Here is a 20076-nt window from a genome sequence, read left to right on the forward strand (position 1 = left end):
GTCGATGTTATTTTGTTGTTATAAGATTAAAATATTATAATGATAAAGACTAATATAACCATGCAATATATTAAAATTACAAAAACATATTGATTTCTGTCCCAAAATAATGTTGTTTTGAGCTAACCAGAGATAAATTATCTCTATTAACTAAAAAAATCATTTACCCTTTCTATATATCAAAATTACATCCTGTTATAAATACTATTATCATTTTAATGGATTAATGTTGCCTTATAAACTACAATACTAGCTAACTTAAAAAATAAGAAATCTGGTAAAAACTACAAATGACAACTGCATCCATGCACCGAGTCAATTATTTAACATCACATATATATGTATTAGTAAATAAATTTTCAATCATGATTATGATTTGTGCATTGAACAAGTACAATTTCAAGAACCAACATTGTTTGCAATGCATAGAGGTTGAAACCGTCCACCTTTGAACCAAATGGATCGTTTTTGAAGAAATTCAGTAACAAAGGAGTTCAACATTTCAATGGTAATGTGTTGCATCACCACCACATGTGCAATATTTCCATCGCAAGCCAAATTCCACCTACGCGTAAAGTCATCATCTAGAGGCCTTTCGAAGACAACTGTATTACTAAATTCATTCAACATTGCACCAATGCCACCATCACGTAGTTGATCCACTAAGTGACGTGCATTCTTGATACACATCTGCACTTCTTTCTTGAGTCCTATTAAACCTCTTTTTTGGAGAGCATACCAGAGGAAGATTGGAGCATGCCCGCTACGGCTACCTGTGATTGTGACATCCCTTGAAGCAATGATTTCAACATCTCTAGATAGGGCATTGACCTGTCGTAAGCGAGTTATTACAACACCACAAGGAATTGGGCACCCCAAAAACTTATGGCCAGAAATAGCTACACTTCCAATGGGTTTCTTGAAGTTAATCATTGGTGCCTGTGCAATCACTCAAACAATATTGTGGATTAAATCATAATTAAGTAGGAATCATCTGAAACCTTAAGTTAGATAATATTGTAGATAAATAGGTACGTCTACGCATATCCATTCTTACAAAATAAAAAAAAAAACAAATAAAAAACATGTAGCCTAGATTAAGAAAAGCATTGTACTAAAATCTTGGTACAGGAGAAATTTTTATTTGTCCGAGAATCTCGATTTTCAAAAATATGATTTTTACATTCAGTTTACGCTCATATCTGAAAATTTAAAATTTTAAAAATTTCAGTTTCCCGGCAATCCGGAAAAAATTCGTGTACCAAACTGTCGCCCTGTTTGGTACGTGGCTTTTGGCAGGATTCTCGGGAAACTGATTTTTTTTTTAAATTTTAAATTTTTGGATATTATCGTAAATTGAATATAAAAATCATATTTTTGAAAATCGAGATTCCCGGATAAAAAAAAAATTTCTCCTCTACCAAACGGCCCCACGTTTGGTATGGAATGATGGAAAAGTGATGTGGGAAATATTTATTTACATGTTTGGTATGGGTATTGTGAACAAAATGCCAGTAATTTTTTCTCTCAATATTTCCCTTTTTTTTTGTATGAGTAAAAGTTTAAGTGGGGTTAGACACCAGTATCCCACTAGAGTCAGGGAATCAATATTTTTCTTTTGAACTACACAAAAGCAAAAAAAATTTCCACTCAACCTTTGGTATTTTTTTCCATGGTCTTGGATTATAAAAAAGTAACATTTGATTCACATTTTCCTAAAAAAAAGCAACATTTGATGATGACTCACTTTTGAAATTCAAAAAATTAAGGGTATTTTGGTAATTTCCATTCACATTCTCATCAATATTTTACCATCAACCAAACATAACATCGGTAAAATTAACTCAACTTTTCTGACAAAATTTTGGCCAACCAAATACTTTTTTCTAACTTTCCCTGTATAAAAAAGTTCCTATCAAATCTCCAACAATTTTTTTTTCTCGGTAAAAAAAATATCTCCCGTACCAAACATCTCCTTAATAATCAATTACGACCTCAACTTTAAGACTTAACAAATAAGAATTTACATTTTAAAATAAATTATAATTATCAATCCAAAATGAGACGTCCTGTCAAGTTACATATTTGCTTTTTCAATAATTTGTTTAACAAAGTTAAGGTTCTTAATTTATTATAATAAGATTTATTCTCAAATTTATTTATCACTCTATATATATATATATATATATATATATATATATATATATATATATATATATATATATATAATTAAGTACTCTATCAAAGTAATGCTTTTATGTAAACACACCGGTTCAATAAAAGGTAACATCATTCCAAATAGAGCTCCATCACAGTGAATGTAGAATCGATCACAAGTGAAACCACATTTCTCAAGTGTTTGTATTACTAGATCAAGGTCATCAACACCTCCTTTCATAGTTGTCCCTGCATCAGGAACCCTTTCAAGTTTAGACAAAATGGCTATATAAACAATTTGTACAAAAGTGCGTGCGTGCATATAGTTGTCAAAGATAGGAGGAAACCTATGTTTAGATTGATGATGGCTGGCTTGTCCTTGTGAGCAAGTAATGAAGCCTTTAGTTCAGCACAATCTATCTCACCAGAAACCAAAGTCCCAACCTTCACGCACTGCATTCGATACATTCTTGCTATTTTGAATATTGAATAATGTGAATCTTGTGAGGTATATAGAATCCCATCCGGAAATTGTTCTCTCCTATGTAAAAATATATAAGTCAATGTCTGTGTTTAGGATACATTTTTGAAATACCAAAAGGCTCTAGAATTTAGCAAGTTCAACAAAACTGACCCCATTAAAATCCCGTGAAGTTGCCTTCAGTTCCACCAGTTGGGACGTATCCCCAGTACTCATCCTTCTCTATCTCCCAAAGGTTTGCAAACCAATCAAGAACGCAAACTTCAAATGCTGTTGAATTCAGAGAGAAGCTGCTCCCTAGAAAAGGGTCACCAGCATTGTTTAGGTGAAAATGAAGCAACGGTGCTAATGCATCATAGTTGAAATTCTGATTAGTGGGGTAGCCTGCAGTTGTACGTGCAAGTCAATAATGTTTTCTCCTAACTATATATATATATATATATATATATATATAGGGATAGGATATTGTGACACCCAAGTTATGTTACACCCATGTGACACCCAGTCAATCTCACCGTTAGATCGCTTATGTTGATCCAACGGTTATATTTATTTCCATCTTTGTATGGTCATGATTTCCTAAATTTAAAGTGAAAGCATTAAATATGGAAAATCATAACCATACAAAGGTAGAAATAAATATAAAATATTAAATTTGGGAAATCATGACCATACAAAGATAAAAATAAGTATAACCGTTGGATCAACATAAGCGATCTAACGGTGAGATTGACTGGGTGTCACATGGGTGTAACATAACTTGGGTGTCACAATATCCTATCTCATATATATATATATATATATAGGAAAATGCATTTGTCATGTTGCATGACAAATAAATACTTGTTATGTTAAGAAAAAGACAAATTATATAATATTAAAAAAATGATAAGGCACATTATTCAATGCATTTAACTTATCTTTTTCTTAACATAACAACTATTCATTTATCATGTAACATGACAAATGCATTTCCCATAGTAATATAGATAGATAGAGAGATAAAGTAAAAACACCAAAAGCTTACCCATGTTGGGGTAGCCTGCAGTTGTACGTGCAAGTCAATAATGTTTTCTCGTATATATATATATATATATATATATATGAGGTAGGATCCTTTGACACCGGTGTCAAATTTGAAGTTTGACACCTCATCTGAGAGCCGTCAGATCAAAAAAGATCAACAACTCTAATTTGTAAGCATGTGACACCGTTGATCTTTTTTGATCTAACGGCTCTTAGATGAGGTGTCAAACTTCAAATTTGACACCGGTGTCAAAAGATCCTACCTCTATATATATATATATATATATATATATATATATATATATATATATATATATATATAGATAAAGTAAATATATATATATATATATATATAGATAAAGTAAAAACACCAAAAGCTTACCCAAGTTGTGCAAATTGTACTGATTTAGAGTCTCGACGTAGCGAGTAATTATTCCAGCCAAATTGGCTAGTGTCTCCCCAATGCATTTGGTGATAGCAAGGTTCATATTTGCATGATTCTCTTGAGTATCTATCTGCTCGTCTTCTTCTCTAGAGAACTTGGCATTTCTAACCTCAGTAGGCAATAGCTCCATTGCCATGTTCTTGCTCACTGGATTCTCCATTTTAGTAAGTGAAGCTGTTTCATTGTTTAATTTGAAGATAGTATAGTACATATATCTCTTGGAATCATTTATGTCCACAACTCATTATTCAATTATTGGTGTATGTATTTTCCCAACGTGAAAGAAGTGGTTGTAGCATTTCCCAACGTGCCACATGAAACATTAACTTGTTAAAAGTTTTTAAATTTTAAAGTATAATTTGTATACCCAAATAAATTCATTAACTAAATTATAAATGTAAGACCATGGTAGTTAAAATCGGGATTTAAATATTAAAATTCCGATTTTAACGATTTATTTTTGCTAAAACGATTTAGATTTCACTTAAAATTCTTTCCAATATAACATCCCAATTTAGACATTTACTTAAGTCCGATTTTAAGATTTAAATCTCAATTTTAACTATTGGAATGATGTTAAGCAAGTTAGAAAAATTGTTGAATATAACATTGCTGATGTTTCATCCGAAGATGAATGGATTGTGAAAAATGAAGAAATTTTATCTCATGATGAAAGTTTAGATAATGAAGACAATTTTGAATGATGTAGTTGAAGATCACGTGGAACAGAATGTCTTCGATGATAATAACTTGAATGATTTATTAGCTTAGATCCTTAGAGTGTGACAATTGTATACAAATGTATAAGGATGGTGGCAGGTAGTCTATTTTTCTTAATTTTTTTTTATACATAAGCATATGTATATAAAAATTTAATTTTAGAGTGCAGGTAAAATCTACGATTTTTATTACGATTTTATGATTTATGATTTTTTATTCCCTTTTCGATTTTAGGTAAAATTTCAATTTTGACTACATTGTGTAAGACATTGTCAATTATATACCATTTTTCTCACGGGCTTGATTTCTCTTTTTGGTTCCATGCCTTAGTCTGTCATGCGGTCTGCATTTGCCTTCGGCTATAGCTAGTGGATTTTTTGTTATACTCTGTGGTTGACATCGTTGTGGATTTTCGATTCAGGAGTTCTAGAAGCTTTGAAGCTTTTGGGCCTGTTTAATTGTGTTATTTTTTATTTCTTTTTGGTTAAAATTGTTTTGTAAAATAATTATTGAAATAGGTATTTTCTGTATTTTTTTGTCTTAAAAATAAAAAGTCAAAACACAAAAAAAAAAAAAAACATCAACTGAGATATGTTCTCTAAATTTAATTCTAAAAAAATATACTTATAATTTTTAGAACTATTTTACAATACAGGTCATATCAAACAGAGTTTTTTATTTATTTTTTTGAAAATAAAAAAACTATTTTTAAAAACAGAATTCAAACAGACTCTTTGTTTCCAGATTTATCTCTGAATTTTTTTTCTTTTGTTTTTCTTTCAAACGTGGTAGATCTGAATCTGGAATTTTTAAAGCTTCTGGATCTGATCCAGCTCCAATTGTATTGGCTTTATTTTGTGCCATTATCTTGGTTCTAGTTTAAATTTTAGTTTCCTTTCTATAATTAATCAATTCATAATATGTGTCACCTTTTTGTAATGAAATAAGGAAGTGGCGAACTGATGCATGGTTAATTATAGTAACATAAATATTAGTTAATTTTTTTAGTAGATTATTTTGTAGAAATTAAAGATTCATTAGTTAAAATATCGTATGACAATAACTAATTGTATAATACAGTTTGAATTTAATGTTTTATTAATATATATATTTTTTATATTATCACTTATAATAATTTATTAATTTATTATTAAAATGAAGTTTTCCTTCTGTTAGTCTTACTTGCGTGCCACTGAAATTTTTTTCTTCTCGTACAGCTCCGTGAAATCAAGTGTTTATGGATTAACCACAATCTCTATGGAGGGAGACTGTAGATCATTGTGTGAATTTTGGAAATTTTAAAACAAAATTATTAGACGGATAAAAAGATAATTTTGATTTTGATAAATATAAAATAAATCCATATTATACGAGGTTTAAAATATTGTGACTATGTGAAAACTCTTATGACATATATAATACTTTAGAATAGAATATCATATATTCAACATTGTAAATTATTAAGTGGATTTGGAAGAAACATAACAACACAAATTATTATTTTTCATTTTCATGTTTTTCATTTTTTTTAAATTTTCTTCCTTATACCTTATTCTAATCTTATTATTTTTCTATCCTTTTATTTCTTATATTTTTAACTTTTGTTATTTATACTTTGAGTTATTATTTATTAGCCTAGTTATTTAATTGGAAATAATTGAATTAACTTTAACGATCTCCAAGAGATGCTAACTTGGTAGACATAGGCACCAGGCCAGCTAAGAAGCCCATCTAAGATGAAAAATGAGGATAAGGTTGGAATTCGTGTGGCTTGAGATGCGATTGCGAGGCTGGTTTATGATAAGTAAAGGCGTAAATAATTCAGGTTTTAGTATAAATGAAGGAAATCATTTTCTCATTAACAGAAATTGTTTTTTCATATCGTGAGATATTGAAATTTGTGTTATTTTTTTTATTTTTAATAAGTGGTGGGATCTACCACTTATTGTGTCTGTAACACAAGATATGTTATCTCATGTAATATGAGAAAAGAAAACCCCATAAATGAAATAGGTTTATGTAAAATATTTTAAATTTAACTTGACTTAATTTGTTAGTTTAATACAAGCCAAATTATAAGTTTGGTTGACTTGTTTTTAAAAAATATAAGAGTAAATACTTTTTTTGGTTCGTAACAAAAAACACGGTCCCCACTTTAGTCCTTTGCAAAAAAAAATTAGTCAGTGGGCCCCTAACAAATTCAAAGTGGACCCATTTAGTTGAAATCGTGGTCCCTCACAATTTCAAAAAAGACTCATATTAATCCCTCAAAAGGACTAAAATGGGTCCACTTTGAATTTGTTAGGGACTAACTGACTAATTTTTTTTGTAAGGGACTAAAGTGGGGACCGTGTTTTTTGTTAGGGACCCAAAATGGTATTTACTCAAAATATAAAGTTTAACTTGGCCTATCAAGCTTATGAAATCTTTAAAAATGACATATTATGTAACGCCCGGCCACTTCAAGAATCAATGACTATCCCCACATACTAACACGAGACTTTTCAGTGTGTTTTTTTCTCACTCGCACACTTCTCGGAAAAACTTCCCAGGAGGTCACCCATCCCAGAATTGCTCTAAGTCAAGCACGCTTATCTATGGAGTTCTTCCGTTCTGGGCTACCGAAAAGTAGATGCATCTTGTTAGTATAGGTAGTACCAATTAATTCTTATAATTTATCCCAAACTGTGCAGTCTCACACCTGCACAGTCTTTGGAATCCCTCTATTTCGGGTGTCGATTCGATTCTTTCATGCATGTAACCCCCCGCTGGAAGCCTGTCAGGAGCCGCTCATTGTCCATGCTCTTTCGCACTGGCGATCACTCCCTGCCCTCGTCAGCGCTCGGGATGTTACATATTACACTTTCTAAAATATAATTTATGATTATTTTATTTATTTTATTTTTATATGTTTAAATTAATGGAAAGTCAAAATAGTATAATAATTGAAGCCACACCACAACCTAAAATATTATTTTATTAAAAATAATAAGATCTTATTTTATTAAAAATTAAAAAAATTTATTTTATTAAATATTAAAAGATATTATTTTATTAAAAATTAATAAAATATTATTTATTAAAAAATACATGCCGGACCTGGAAGTTTAGAGACCAAATCTTCTAAAATAGGCTTTTGGCCTAATTTCTAAAGAGGCTTTTTAACTAGATCAAGTCTATACTTTTTTTTAAAATGGGGTAGTTATTTACCAAAAAAAAAATGGGGTAGTCAAGTTAGGCTAAACTATTAGCCCTTGATAAGTCATATGACTCATTTACACCCGTGGCAAACCATGAGCAAGAATGAGCTTATGTGATGTAGCTTAATTCTTTTGAGATCATTCATATGCAAGAACTCTTACCCACCTATAATGTTCTTTAAAGATTTTACCAATGATATTATGAGTAATGATAGATAAATAAAAGTAAGAGTAAGAAAATTTCACTGATAACATCACGTTGCAATAAAAGCATAAGGAGATGTTTGGTAGAGAGACTTATTTTAGATTTTCGGAAAAGTAATATTGAAAATCTTATTTATCGACGTTTGGTACAAGGATTATGAAAAAAAATCAAAAAAATACAATTCTCAAGATTTTATTTTGTGAAACAGATTGTCGTGTTAGAATACCACCAGGTGGGTGGTATTTTTGAATTCTCACTCGGTGGAAATATTTTCAAAAAAATTTGGGACAAATTTGCCCTACTCTTTTCATTCCAAATTTTTGTTCCTGTTCGTAATAATTGGAGACACATTGTCCCCTCCCCAGATCTATAATGGAGAGACAGTCAAAACATCAAAACCTACTTGAATGTAGATCAGAAAATGAATCACGAATCTCAAACAAATTGAACCAAAATCACAAGAGCAAGTTTCACTAGTTAAAAAACAAAAATGACATAACCAAAGCACAAGAAGAGATATTAGGTTGCACTTTATTAGAGATATTATCTCTAATGAGCAGGTTGAGGTGGAGAAGGTCTCTACTTCATGGAATCCTACTGACATTTTCACCAAGTCCGTTCCTGCAAACAAGTTTAAGGATGCCTTAAGCTTGTTGAAGGTTCTGGGTTAATCATGTTGAGAATATATGATCAAAGAGGCTATCTCCATTCACTGGTACTTGCATGCTACCTTATGAAAATAAGGTGGAGTTTGTTATATAAGTCTATTTCCAAAAGTAGCCTCATTATCATATATTGCCGCATATGTTCACTTAAGGACTTTTTTGTCTTTTTGTCATATTAATCAAAACGGTGTACTTTGTATAGATGAGTGATAATATAGCTAGTCAGCTGGTTGCCTTTCTCATTCATACGAATACATCTCTCTCTTGAATATTCAGTTAGAAAAACGCTCTGTTTGCTCTAATAGGGTTTCGCTCAAAAACCCAAAATCTAACCTTGTTCTTGCTGTTACCGTTCCTTCTTCTTTGTTGTTCTTCTTCTGCTTGTTTTGCAGGTCACCAATCGGTAGTATATTGGTGGGTCTTGAAGAAGTGGTGCTACGGTGGTGCAGTGGAGGTGAATCCTGAAGACTCTCTTGGTTGCAAGGGTTGCTGTTCTTGCTTGGAGGATTCTGGTAACACAAGTGTGCTTGTGTGCTTCTTGGTTGGGTGTTTTGATGTTGCTGTATTTTAGTAGCATGTTATATTTCTAAGTTTCTTGATCTGTCTGAGTAATTTGGGGCTTTAGGGTTTTTCGTTTGGGGCTTTGGTTATTTTAAGCCTGTAACTGAATGTTGTAATTTGTTCTTGATTTACTTAGTGCAAGTGCCAGGGAGTGATCTCCCTAATTGATCCTTGACGTAGGAAACTTGGTAACACAAGTTTCTGAACAAGTAAAAATTCTGCGTGTGATTTTCTCTCCTTACTCCTCTTTTCTGTTTAAAGAAATAAAAGAAAACCAGAAATATCTCCACTATAATTTCAACAATACTTTTGCCTACAATTCCTTCTTAATCAAAGCGACGTTTTTACTGGCATAGCATAGTTTAATTTCTTACAAAATTTTCGCCAACGGTGCAAACTTTAAAATATTTTTTTTCAGATTATGTAATTTTAAGAAAGTTATGGTTCAGACTTACGACTTACTTGAACTCTTTTATTAACATAAAGGCATGGCTATAAATTATGAATTACAGGACATGTTATTTCTTTAATATTTTTTTCTAGGTCGTGTTTTTCGTCTACGTTTAATTTTAAAATATATCGAATATGGGTAAAGTGACTTAACTTAAATCATATATTCATATAGACGATCTTTTTTTCTTTTTTCTTTTTATATGAAAGTTGAGCATGGAAGGCATCACATGTATCTCCCATCCTCGACTTCGGTTTAGGAAAATCATGACTCATAAGTAACCACAGCTTCATTATATTACATACTATATGACGAGAACGCGATCCTCTTATGCGTAAATATTACATAATTTGATTACGTAAAAAATTTATGTGTATTTATTTTCTTACAAACATTAAATAAATGAAGCTCAATTAATACTTATGAATATCTATAAAAAAAATACAAAATTTTCAAATAATCCGATCATATAGAATTTATACATTAAAGAATCCATCTCGGGTAAGACGTAATTAATGTGCCTCTCATATGTGGATATAGCCTCTTGCATTTATTATAAAAATATAATATAAAATTATTAATATAACATTTATTTAATAATTTAAATATTTTGACTGAATTAATTAATTACATGATATTAGAGCTTTCCTCCATCAATCCCTCCAAATAGCAAAGTTGGTTCAATAGGTAGCTTCAGGACGACAACTGTGCATTCTTCACCTTTCCTGATTAGCTTAAAAGATTGATAATACTAATATAATGCTCCCGGTCAAGTTGAAATACAAAACCATTAATTTTATTTTATTTTTTTAATTAACTCAATCTTAATAATTATTTATTTGAGGCAATTTAATTTCTCTTGATATTCTATAAATTTTGATTCTTTGAGTCGACTATAAAACTAATCCAGAATATAATTTAGAATGTAATACAAATATTTAAATCACTCTTAAAAATAATATATAAAGATCGAACCAAAATTTTTTTTTCATTTATTTAATTCTCTTTTTATGAAATGAGCTACCGCCATTTATTTGCATAACCATTAATATGCCACTAAATAACTCCCACGTTTCATCAACAAGAACCGCATGTTTTAAAGCAGGTCACACGTGCTGATACTAAAGCTTATGCTCAAGCCGTAACTGCAACCAAATCATCAACGTCTTCAACTAAAAGCAAATGAATCAGCTGCTCTTTTATGTCACGTGTTAGTATGTCTCATTCATTTGTAAAATAGGGCACCTGTAAAAAAAAATTATGTATCACTGATAATATATTGTTTTTTTTTATATCTCTGATAATTATGTATTATAAGTAGTACATAGTTATAATATTAAAAAAATTATATCTTTTATAATTATATATTATTCGTAATACATAATTTTTTTTTGTACTGAAATTCTAACATAATTTTTATTTTTTTCATTTATTATTGAGGGTTCAGTTAGTTTCCGTTGTATGATTGAGTTGGTGTAACTGTTTAGCTTTATGGGCCTAGTCCTGGCGGACCCACCGGTCATAAAATTTTTGATTTCACCTTTTATTTTCTTTCTTTTGCTTGGTTGCATGTCTTTATTTGTCTCTTAGTTCAATATATATATTAGAAATAAATATTCTTTTAAGTTCTTAACAAAAAATATGGTCCCCATTTTAGTCTCTTAAAAAAAAAAATTAGTCTCGAGGTCCTAAAAAATTTAAAGTGGATCAATTTAATTAAAATCATAGTCCCTCACAAATTCAAAAAAGACCTAGATTAGTTCTTCAAAAAGACCAAAATAGATCCACTTTGAATTTCATAAGGAGCAGGTGACTAATTTTTTTCATAATAGACTAAAGTGGGGACCGAATTTTTTGTTATGGAACAAAAATGATATTTATTCTTATATTAGTTAGAAACGTAGCAACTTACGAAAATGATTAAAATAACATAGCAACGCAAATTGATTAAAGAGAAAACTTATTCTTCCTTCCCTCCCTGTCACGTACTCATTCTCATACTCTCTTCATCCTTTGTTTCCTTTCTCATTTTTATATAAAAAGAGAATTGATTATAAGTTAATATCTAGAGACAAGATATTCACTGTGATTTTGCTTGTCTTCTGTACATGTAGTATTGACTTTTTTATTCACCACTATAAAATGAATATATTCTAATATTTATTTTGGAGGATTGGAAAGATTTAGAAAAAAAAATAATTGGTCAAATTATTTTGTTATAGAAATAACTAAATTATGAACAGTTTCAAGCATTGATTTAAACTTTGTTTATAAAAAAAATTCTGAGACGCTGCCCCGAACCCCCCGCCGCGGATTTAAAAACTTTTTCATGGGTCTGCCACTGGACCTAGTATAGTGGTTTTTGGCCTTTCTTTCTTTTTACTCGAAGTCTCGCACTGTATATATATGGTGCTAGTTGCATCAGTGTATCATGAAGAATTCATTTTTAGCAAACTGATGAAAGTTGAGAGCATGAGCGCACGCTATCAGAACAACTTGGAAAGTGACGACGTCAGGGTGAGGTTCAAATTCACGCATAGTTCGTACACCTTTAATTTTAAAGCAATGTCTAAGTAATTACAAAGTACCTGGAAGTCGTGTGCCTCTCGTGCCCGTCAAACGGAAATTGTGACTCGCATGCTCCATTTGCATATAAAATTAAAGAAAAAAATAAAACTTAGTTTTGGAAAGAAGGTATATAACTTAAGGGTTTTGTATCTATAATTTAACATGACCACAACACCTTTCCTACACACACATAACATTTTGTGGGACCCACAATTTTTGAAACCAAAAAAAAAAAAAAACTCTGGCACGCAAAACGAATCTCTATAACATAACACAATCACTTTTCCTATAACATAACTCTTATTAAACCCATAACTTAAATAAATCATGTTTCTCATAATTTCATATATAGGTTCATCACATAAAAATATAGCTGTTTTTTACGGCCGGTTCGCAACACCTGACGCCAACCCTCCTCCTTTATCCTGGCTTTTTGCCTTTGCTGCATAATATATTTTTCTGTTACACTCATTTAAAAATGAATAAGTCTCTTTGATGTAGGTGAGAATATTAAGCTAGGATAGGTTTATATATATAGACTACATTGAGCGTGAGTTAGCTTATTACCATGATAGGGGCTAAGTTACATGTCTAAACTAACTTGTTTGTTTAAATTATCCACACAAAAAACTTGTTTAAAAAAAAATAAAAAACATGGCATAACTTATGTGGCCTACAAGACCTACTATAATCTCAATTAAGATAAATCAAACATGAATTGGTTAAATTATTAGAATAAAAGATTTTCTCTTATAAATAAATGATAGTAGTTCAGTTAGCGCATGAAAGCTGAGCAAGTGGGGGTGAGAGCATGTATTTAATCCTCTTTTGTACCATCTTTAAAATGGGTTTAAAGACTTAATATTGGACTTGCCCCGAATAAAATTGCTTCACATGAAAGATATCGGTGATTTATAAAAAAAAAGAATAACTCTAATAATTACCCTATCAATCGCTTCAAAACACTTCTTTATGAAACATATCATTTGGTGGTAGTTTAGAATTGAGGATTATAACAATTGAAATAAGGTGATAAAAAAAATTTTTGTTGGATAAATAAGGTGATAAATTAAATTACATTAGGTCCAACTTTAAATATTACATACTACTTATTGTGTCACATTTTTTCTCATAAATCAACTCATATCTATTAAATTAAAGTATATTTAGTTAAGAAAAAGTTAATTATTCATTATACTCTCTTTCTCTCTCTCCAGGAGTGACAAGTATTGTTTTATTTTTATTATAAAAAAATTTAAATTCAAATTCTTTTTAATTAACTATTTTTTAATCTATATTTTTATAAATTTTGGTTGAATTTAAAAGATCATGTGCATGCATGCGGACTCACTAGTATTATTACATAATCTTAAATATTGCTGAGTACTTAGAGACGTTTACAATCTCGTTAGCCAATAGTTCTTTGGCTTAAAAAAAAAAAAAATCAATGATATGAAGTATGAACAAAATCTTTGAAATATTTTTTTTCCTATAACCGGCACCGCTACCATATAAAATAATTAAACAAAACTTAGAATCGTAAAATAGATGATTGTTTTCCCAATTTACGTTAACAGATTTATTTATTTTTGGAGAAAAGGGAAAGATATAAAACAACTACCAGGAGACCTGGTTACAAGTTCCGGATCATCCAAGGTGTAGGAACACCCTGTATATCCTTTTGCAAGGCCTTAACACGTAAAGGAGGAGCACTATCTAAGACATATAAATTCCAGTCCAGAGGCACAGCCATGGAGGCTAGAACATCTGCTACCCCATTAACGAGGCACAACCAAGGAGAACAAGGCATGATGTTGCTGACATCCTTCCGTGATGAGATGAATAGCTGAGGATGAGTCTCCCTTTAACCAAAAATCCTCCTATCACCTCGGTCCCAATGCAAAGTGGCAATAAAAGCTAAAAAGGTAAACGGAGAAAGAGCTCTATAAATATGTTATTTATGAACCTTAAATAAGAAACCGGAACGACTGATCATAACTGCATCCATTGATCAGTCAATTATTTAACCTCACAAATGTAAATTTTAATAGACTCTCAATCATCATAATGTTTTGTGCATATAGAACATGCACAATTTTCAGAACCAACATCATTTGCAATGCATAGAGGTGGAAACCGTCCATCTTTGAACGGAATGGATCGTTTTTTAAGAAATTCGCTAACAAAGGAGTCCAACATTTCAATGGTAATGTGTTGCATCACCACCACATGTGCAATATTTCCATCGCAAGCCAAACTCCACCTACGCGTAAAGTCATCATCTAGAGGCCTTTCAAAGACAACTGTATTACTAAATTCATTCAACATTGCACCAATGCCACCATCACGTAGTTGATCCACTAAGTGACGTGCATTCTTGATACACATCTGCACTTCTTTCTTGAGTCCTATTAAACCTCTTTTTTGGAGAGCATACCAGAGGAAGATTGGAGCATGCCCGCTACGGCTACCTGTGATTGTGACATCCCTTGAAGCAATGTATTCAACATCACTAGATAGGGCATTGACCTGTTGTAAGCGAGTTATTACAACACCACAAGGAATTGGGCACCCCAAGAACTTATGACCTGAAATAGCTACACTTCCAATGGGTTTCTTGAAGGTAATCCTTGGTGCCTGTGCAATCACTCAAACAATATTGTAGATGAAATCATAATTAAGTAGGAAATATCTTAATCATATCCTTAAGTTAGATTATAATATTGTACATAAATAGGTAGGTTTACGCACATGCATTCTTCAACAAAAATAATATGAAGCCTTGATGGAGTAAATAAAGAATTGTACTAAAACATAGAATTTAATAATAATAATAATAATAATAATCAGTTAACGACCTCAACTTTAAAATTTATCAATTAAGGATTTTAATTTTAAACTATTATTTTTTTATAAATTTACCAATCAAAAAAGATAAGTCATATTTCTCATGTAAAGTTAAATTTGACTTTTCATATATTTTTCTAAATATTTTTTTAACAAAGTTAATGTTCTTAACTGATAATAATAAAAAATCACCATAAATTAATTTATCATACAAAAATATTTTTTAAATCTCCTAATTGATTCACCACAAAACTTAATGCAAATACATCCAAAGTAGTAATAATTAAGTAGGTACGTATGTGGCTATAAAAAAAGAGAAGTTGGTACATATGTGACCACCGTACGTGCGAGCCTACAAATCATGAATCTAAATAATATTGTTTTTTTGTTTTTTTCGTGTCCCCCAAGTAAAGAAAAACTAAGCACAATAACTTTTCTTTTAGGGAGTGTTTAGTAGATGAAAAAAAATTATCCGAAAATCTCGATTTTTAGAAATATGACGAAAATATTCAATTTACGATAATATTTAAAAATTAAAAATTTAAAAAAATTTAATTTTTCGAGAATCCTGAAAAATACCGAGTACGAAACACCCTCTAATTAGTTGATTAGTTTGTCGGTACGTGTAGCTACGGGATAAGATTGGAGGGGACAAAAAATAAAAAGAAGATTTTATTCGAATAATATAAATACCACTACCTAAGCACGTAATGCTTTTATTTAATAATGTTTATGTAAATAACTTAGACTCACCCGTTCAATAAAGGGCAACATCATTCCAAATAGGGCACCATCACAGTGAATGTAAAATCGATCACGAGTGAAACCACATTCCTCAAGTGTTTGTATTACACGATCAAGATCATCAACACCTCCCTTCATAGTTGTCCCTGAAACATGAACTCTTTCAGGTTTAGCCCTATATATACAATTTGTACAAAAGTGCGTGAATAAGCTTGTTAACTGTAATCTGTGTATAGTTGTCAAAGATAAGAGGAGACCTATGTTTAGATTGATGATGGCTGGCTTGTCCTTGTGAGCTAGTAATGAAACCTTTAGTTCAGCACAATCAATCTCACCAGAAACGAAAGTGCCAACCTTCACGCACTGCATTCGATACATTCTTGCTATTTTGAATATTGAATAATGTGAATCTTGTGAGGTATATAAAATCCCATCTGGAAATTGTTCTCTCCTATATAAAAATATATAAGTCAATGTCTGTGTTTAAGATTTGTACGTAATATATCAAAAGGCTCTACAAATCAAACGAGTTCAACAAAACAGACCCTAATAAAATCCCGTGAAGATTGCCTTCAGTTCCACCAGTTGTGACATATCCCCAGTAATCACCCTTCTCTATCTCCCACAAGTTTGCAAACCAATCAAGCACGCAAACTTCAAATGCTGCTGAATTTAGAGCATAGCCGTTCCCAACAAATGGGTCACCAGCATTGTTGAGGTGAAAATGAAGCAACGGTGCTAATGCATCATAGTTGAAATACTGGTTAGCGGGGTAGCCTGCAATAGTACAAGAAAGTCTTTAGTGTTGTCTCGTATCTATATAGTATGTAAAGCAACTTGAGGTCACCACTCCAAAAGCTAGCTGAAAGGGCGAGAGTGCTCAAGACCTTATAAACTCCACATTAGTTGCACATACAACCAATGTGAGACTATATATCTCAACATGCCCCCTCACACGAGAGTCCATTGGGCTTGACGAGTGAACAATGCAACAGGCTCAGCCTACCTGTGCTAAAAAATGCCACGAGAGAAAGTGGGGCGGCGGCGAGGCTCTGATACCATGAAAAGAACCTTGTGGTCACCACCCCAAAAGCTAGCTCAAAGGGTGGGAGTGCCCAAGACCTAATAAACTCCACATTAGTTGCACATACAACCAATGTGGGACTATATATTATAGTCCCACATTGGTTGTATGTGCAACTAATGTGGAGTTTATTAGGTCTTGGGCACTCTCACCCTTTGAGCTAGCTTTTGGGTGGTGACCTCAAAGTTCTTTATATAGTATTAATTATAATTATAGGTAGTAATTATAGATAAAGTAAAAACACCAAAAGCTTACTTACCCAAGCTGCGCAAATTGTACTGATTTAGAGTCTCTGCGTAGCGAGTAATTACTGCAGCCAAATTGGCATGTGTCTCCCCAGTGCACTTGGTGATAGCAAGGTCCATTTGTTCATTATTCTTTCGAATGTCTATATGCTTCTCTTCTTTTTTGAAGAACTTGGGATTTCTGACAACCTTAGGCAATAGCCCTGTGCAATGAGCAGGTAGAATGAAAGCCATTGTCGTGGGATTTTCTTTTTTATCCGTGTAACTATATTATGTGTGTGCGAGAAAAATGCATGAAGTGTAAGAGAGACCCCAAGCTATGAATGTATATTTGTAGTGAGGCTCTTGCATTGGTTAATTTGAAGATCGATAGGGCATCTCTCTCTTGAAATCAATTATGTACACGTTGGTGAATGAAATTTCCAACGTGCAAAAAAAAAAAAAAAAAGAGTAGTTGCCGCATTCTTTACCTACCTTTCCGGTTGGATGGACTGAAGCCATAATTTCATGAGCCAATAGGTTTTGGTCTATATATCTCAACATCATGTAAAGAACTTTGGGATACATCACTCTAAAAGCTAGCTCAAAGGGTGAGAGTGCCCAAGGCCTTATAAACTCCACATTAGTTGCACATACAACCAATGGGGGACTATATATCTCAACACGCCCCCTTACACAAGAGCCCATTGGGCTTAAAGAGTGGACAATGCAACAGGATCAGCCTACCTGTGCTAAGAAACGCCACAAGAGAAAATGGGGGGCGGCGGCGAGAGGCTCTGATACCATGTAAAGAACCTTGGGATACACCACCCCAAAAGCTAGCTCAAAGGGTGGGAGTGCCCAAGGCCTTATAAACTCCACATTAGTTGCACATACAACCAATGGGGGACTATATATCTCAACAATTAGTGACTGATTTAGATAAGTTGTATTAGATTATGTATTTAATTCCCACTTGTATCCAAAAAATAATAATAATAATTTCATACAAATAATCTCAAAATTTATGTGTATGAAAAAACATTGTGAAGGGAAATTTTAGCTTTAACATTAGCGTTTCTCTTTGAGATTAATTTTTTTTATTTATAAATCACAAATATCTTTCACGGGAGACAATCATGTTCGAGTCGGGAACATTCATATCAATGTGAGGCTAATTCTCCCAAAGGGGATTACTTAAGCGAAATCGACTTTAAGATTAATTTCTTATCTTTCTAAGTGAGAGGGTATACTGATCAAAAATAAAAAAAATCAACTTATTTGAAGTAATTAAATAAATAGGTGAGAGATCTTTGACTCCGGTGTAAGAATTAGAAGTCTTACTTCTCATCTCAGCCGTTGATTTTCGTTCATCTAACGGATATCATTTATTTGAAATTAATAATTAATTAATTAATTGATATAACTCAATAATTATAACCGTTAGATTGACAGAAATCAATGACTGAGATGAGGAATAAGACTTCCAAATCTTACGCCAGAGTCAAAAGATCTCTCCTCGAAAAATGGTGTATTTACAGTTCAATATAGTAAAAATATATAAGACTGTACAAATCATTAATAGAAAGTCATTAAGATTGGTCTAGTGGTAAGAGATTTGGGTACTTTATATTAGGTAATATTTCAATTCCCAGCCATGTATTAAAAAAAAATTAATAGAAATGTGCTAAAATTAAAGCATGGAACTGATCACATGAAGTAAACATGGTAAAAGCATCAAATTATACTTTGACAACAATATAATTACTTTTGACATTTTCTTTACAAAATAAACAAAAGCACAATAATAAAGTCGGAGGACCCATAACACCCCAACAAACCAGAAATTTACCAAACTCTCACACCAAACCAAAACATTAATTCCCTGTGACAACTCACCATCTTCCACAAGAAGCAGAGACCCAAACCAGTAGACAATAGACCTCAACTGTAATTCAACCCTGAAACCCCCGCATGCCCCTTTCTTCAGTTGTATTAGGGCTTTTATTTTCCTTGGGTTGAGTTAAAATACTCTATTTTTTCTTCTTCTTTTTAAGAACAAATTTGACTAAAAAACTTAATGTGTACATGGATCTTTCCACTTATAAGGTGGTCACTTAATCTATTCTTTGACCAATGCGGGACTGCATTCACTCACACATGGATTCCTCAACATCCTTTCCCAAGTGTGAGTCCTAGCTAGGCTCACGTTCTTTCCCCTTTCGAGGAAAAATTTATTTGAGTATTCATGGAGTTTATCAATGAGATCAAACGCAAAAAAATTAAGTCATAAATACTTCACGTCATTGCTTTCCTTTTAAAGTTGTATGTGAGTAAGTTTCAAGCACATATGGTGTATAATATTAATTTAAGAGTAAGTTTAGGGACCTCTAAAGGTTGAAGTCACACCATATATATAGACCCTTATGGTGTATAATATTAGTGTATAGCGATGTGCACAAACTCTAGGCTGTTGGAGTTTGTTTGACCTTTGTGGAGTTGTTGTTAAAAAAGTGTGAAAGTAGTTGGAGTGATTGGACACTCACTAAAATTAGTGCACCACATCTTTTACTTATATTCTCAAGTCACATTAACAAGGACATATATCTCTTAGAATCAAATACGTCCACGATTCAATATTAAATGATTGGTGTATGTATCTTCCCAACGTGATTAAACATATTAAGAAGACCGAATT

The 20076-nt window shown here is 31.9% G+C and overlaps 1 protein-coding gene and 1 pseudogene across 1 annotated transcript; both read right to left on the reverse strand.

The window, feature by feature from the left end:
• Positions 1–369: 369 nt before the first annotated feature.
• Positions 370–4269, reverse strand: LOC133288316 (serine decarboxylase 1-like; annotated as a pseudogene).
• A 10265-nt stretch (positions 4270–14534) lies between these two features.
• LOC133288317 (serine decarboxylase-like) lies at positions 14535–17519 on the reverse strand. The gene is made up of 5 exons (XM_061486046.1): positions 17414–17519; positions 16616–16847; positions 16328–16521; positions 16080–16216; positions 14535–15116 (listed from the first exon to the last, which is right to left on the reverse strand). Exons 1-5 carry the CDS (start codon positions 17517–17519, stop codon positions 14535–14537), a joined length of 1251 nt encoding a protein of 416 aa, XP_061342030.1.
• Positions 17520–20076: the final 2557 nt, after the last annotated feature.

This window comes from Gastrolobium bilobum, unplaced genomic scaffold (genome assembly GCF_033153095.1).
Source record: "Gastrolobium bilobum isolate Gb01-03AN ecotype WA unplaced genomic scaffold, APGP_CSIRO_Gbil_v1 utg2831, whole genome shotgun sequence".
Classification (NCBI taxonomy): domain Eukaryota; kingdom Viridiplantae; phylum Streptophyta; class Magnoliopsida; order Fabales; family Fabaceae; genus Gastrolobium; species Gastrolobium bilobum.

Bases quoted from the DNA above. Each gene is read 5' to 3' on its own strand.
- LOC133288317 (XM_061486046.1), bottom strand. From the start codon at position 17,519: ATGGACCTTGCTATCACCAAGTGCACTGGGGAGACACATGCCAATTTG. The intron at 16,848-17,413 runs GTAAGTAAGCTT...GTACTATTGCAG, and splicing joins GTACAATTTGCGCAGCTTGG to GCTACCCCGCTAACCAGTAT. The intron at 16,217-16,327 runs GTCTCCTCTTAT...TTCATGTTTCAG, and splicing joins CATCATCAATCTAAACATAG to GGACAACTATGAAGGGAGGT.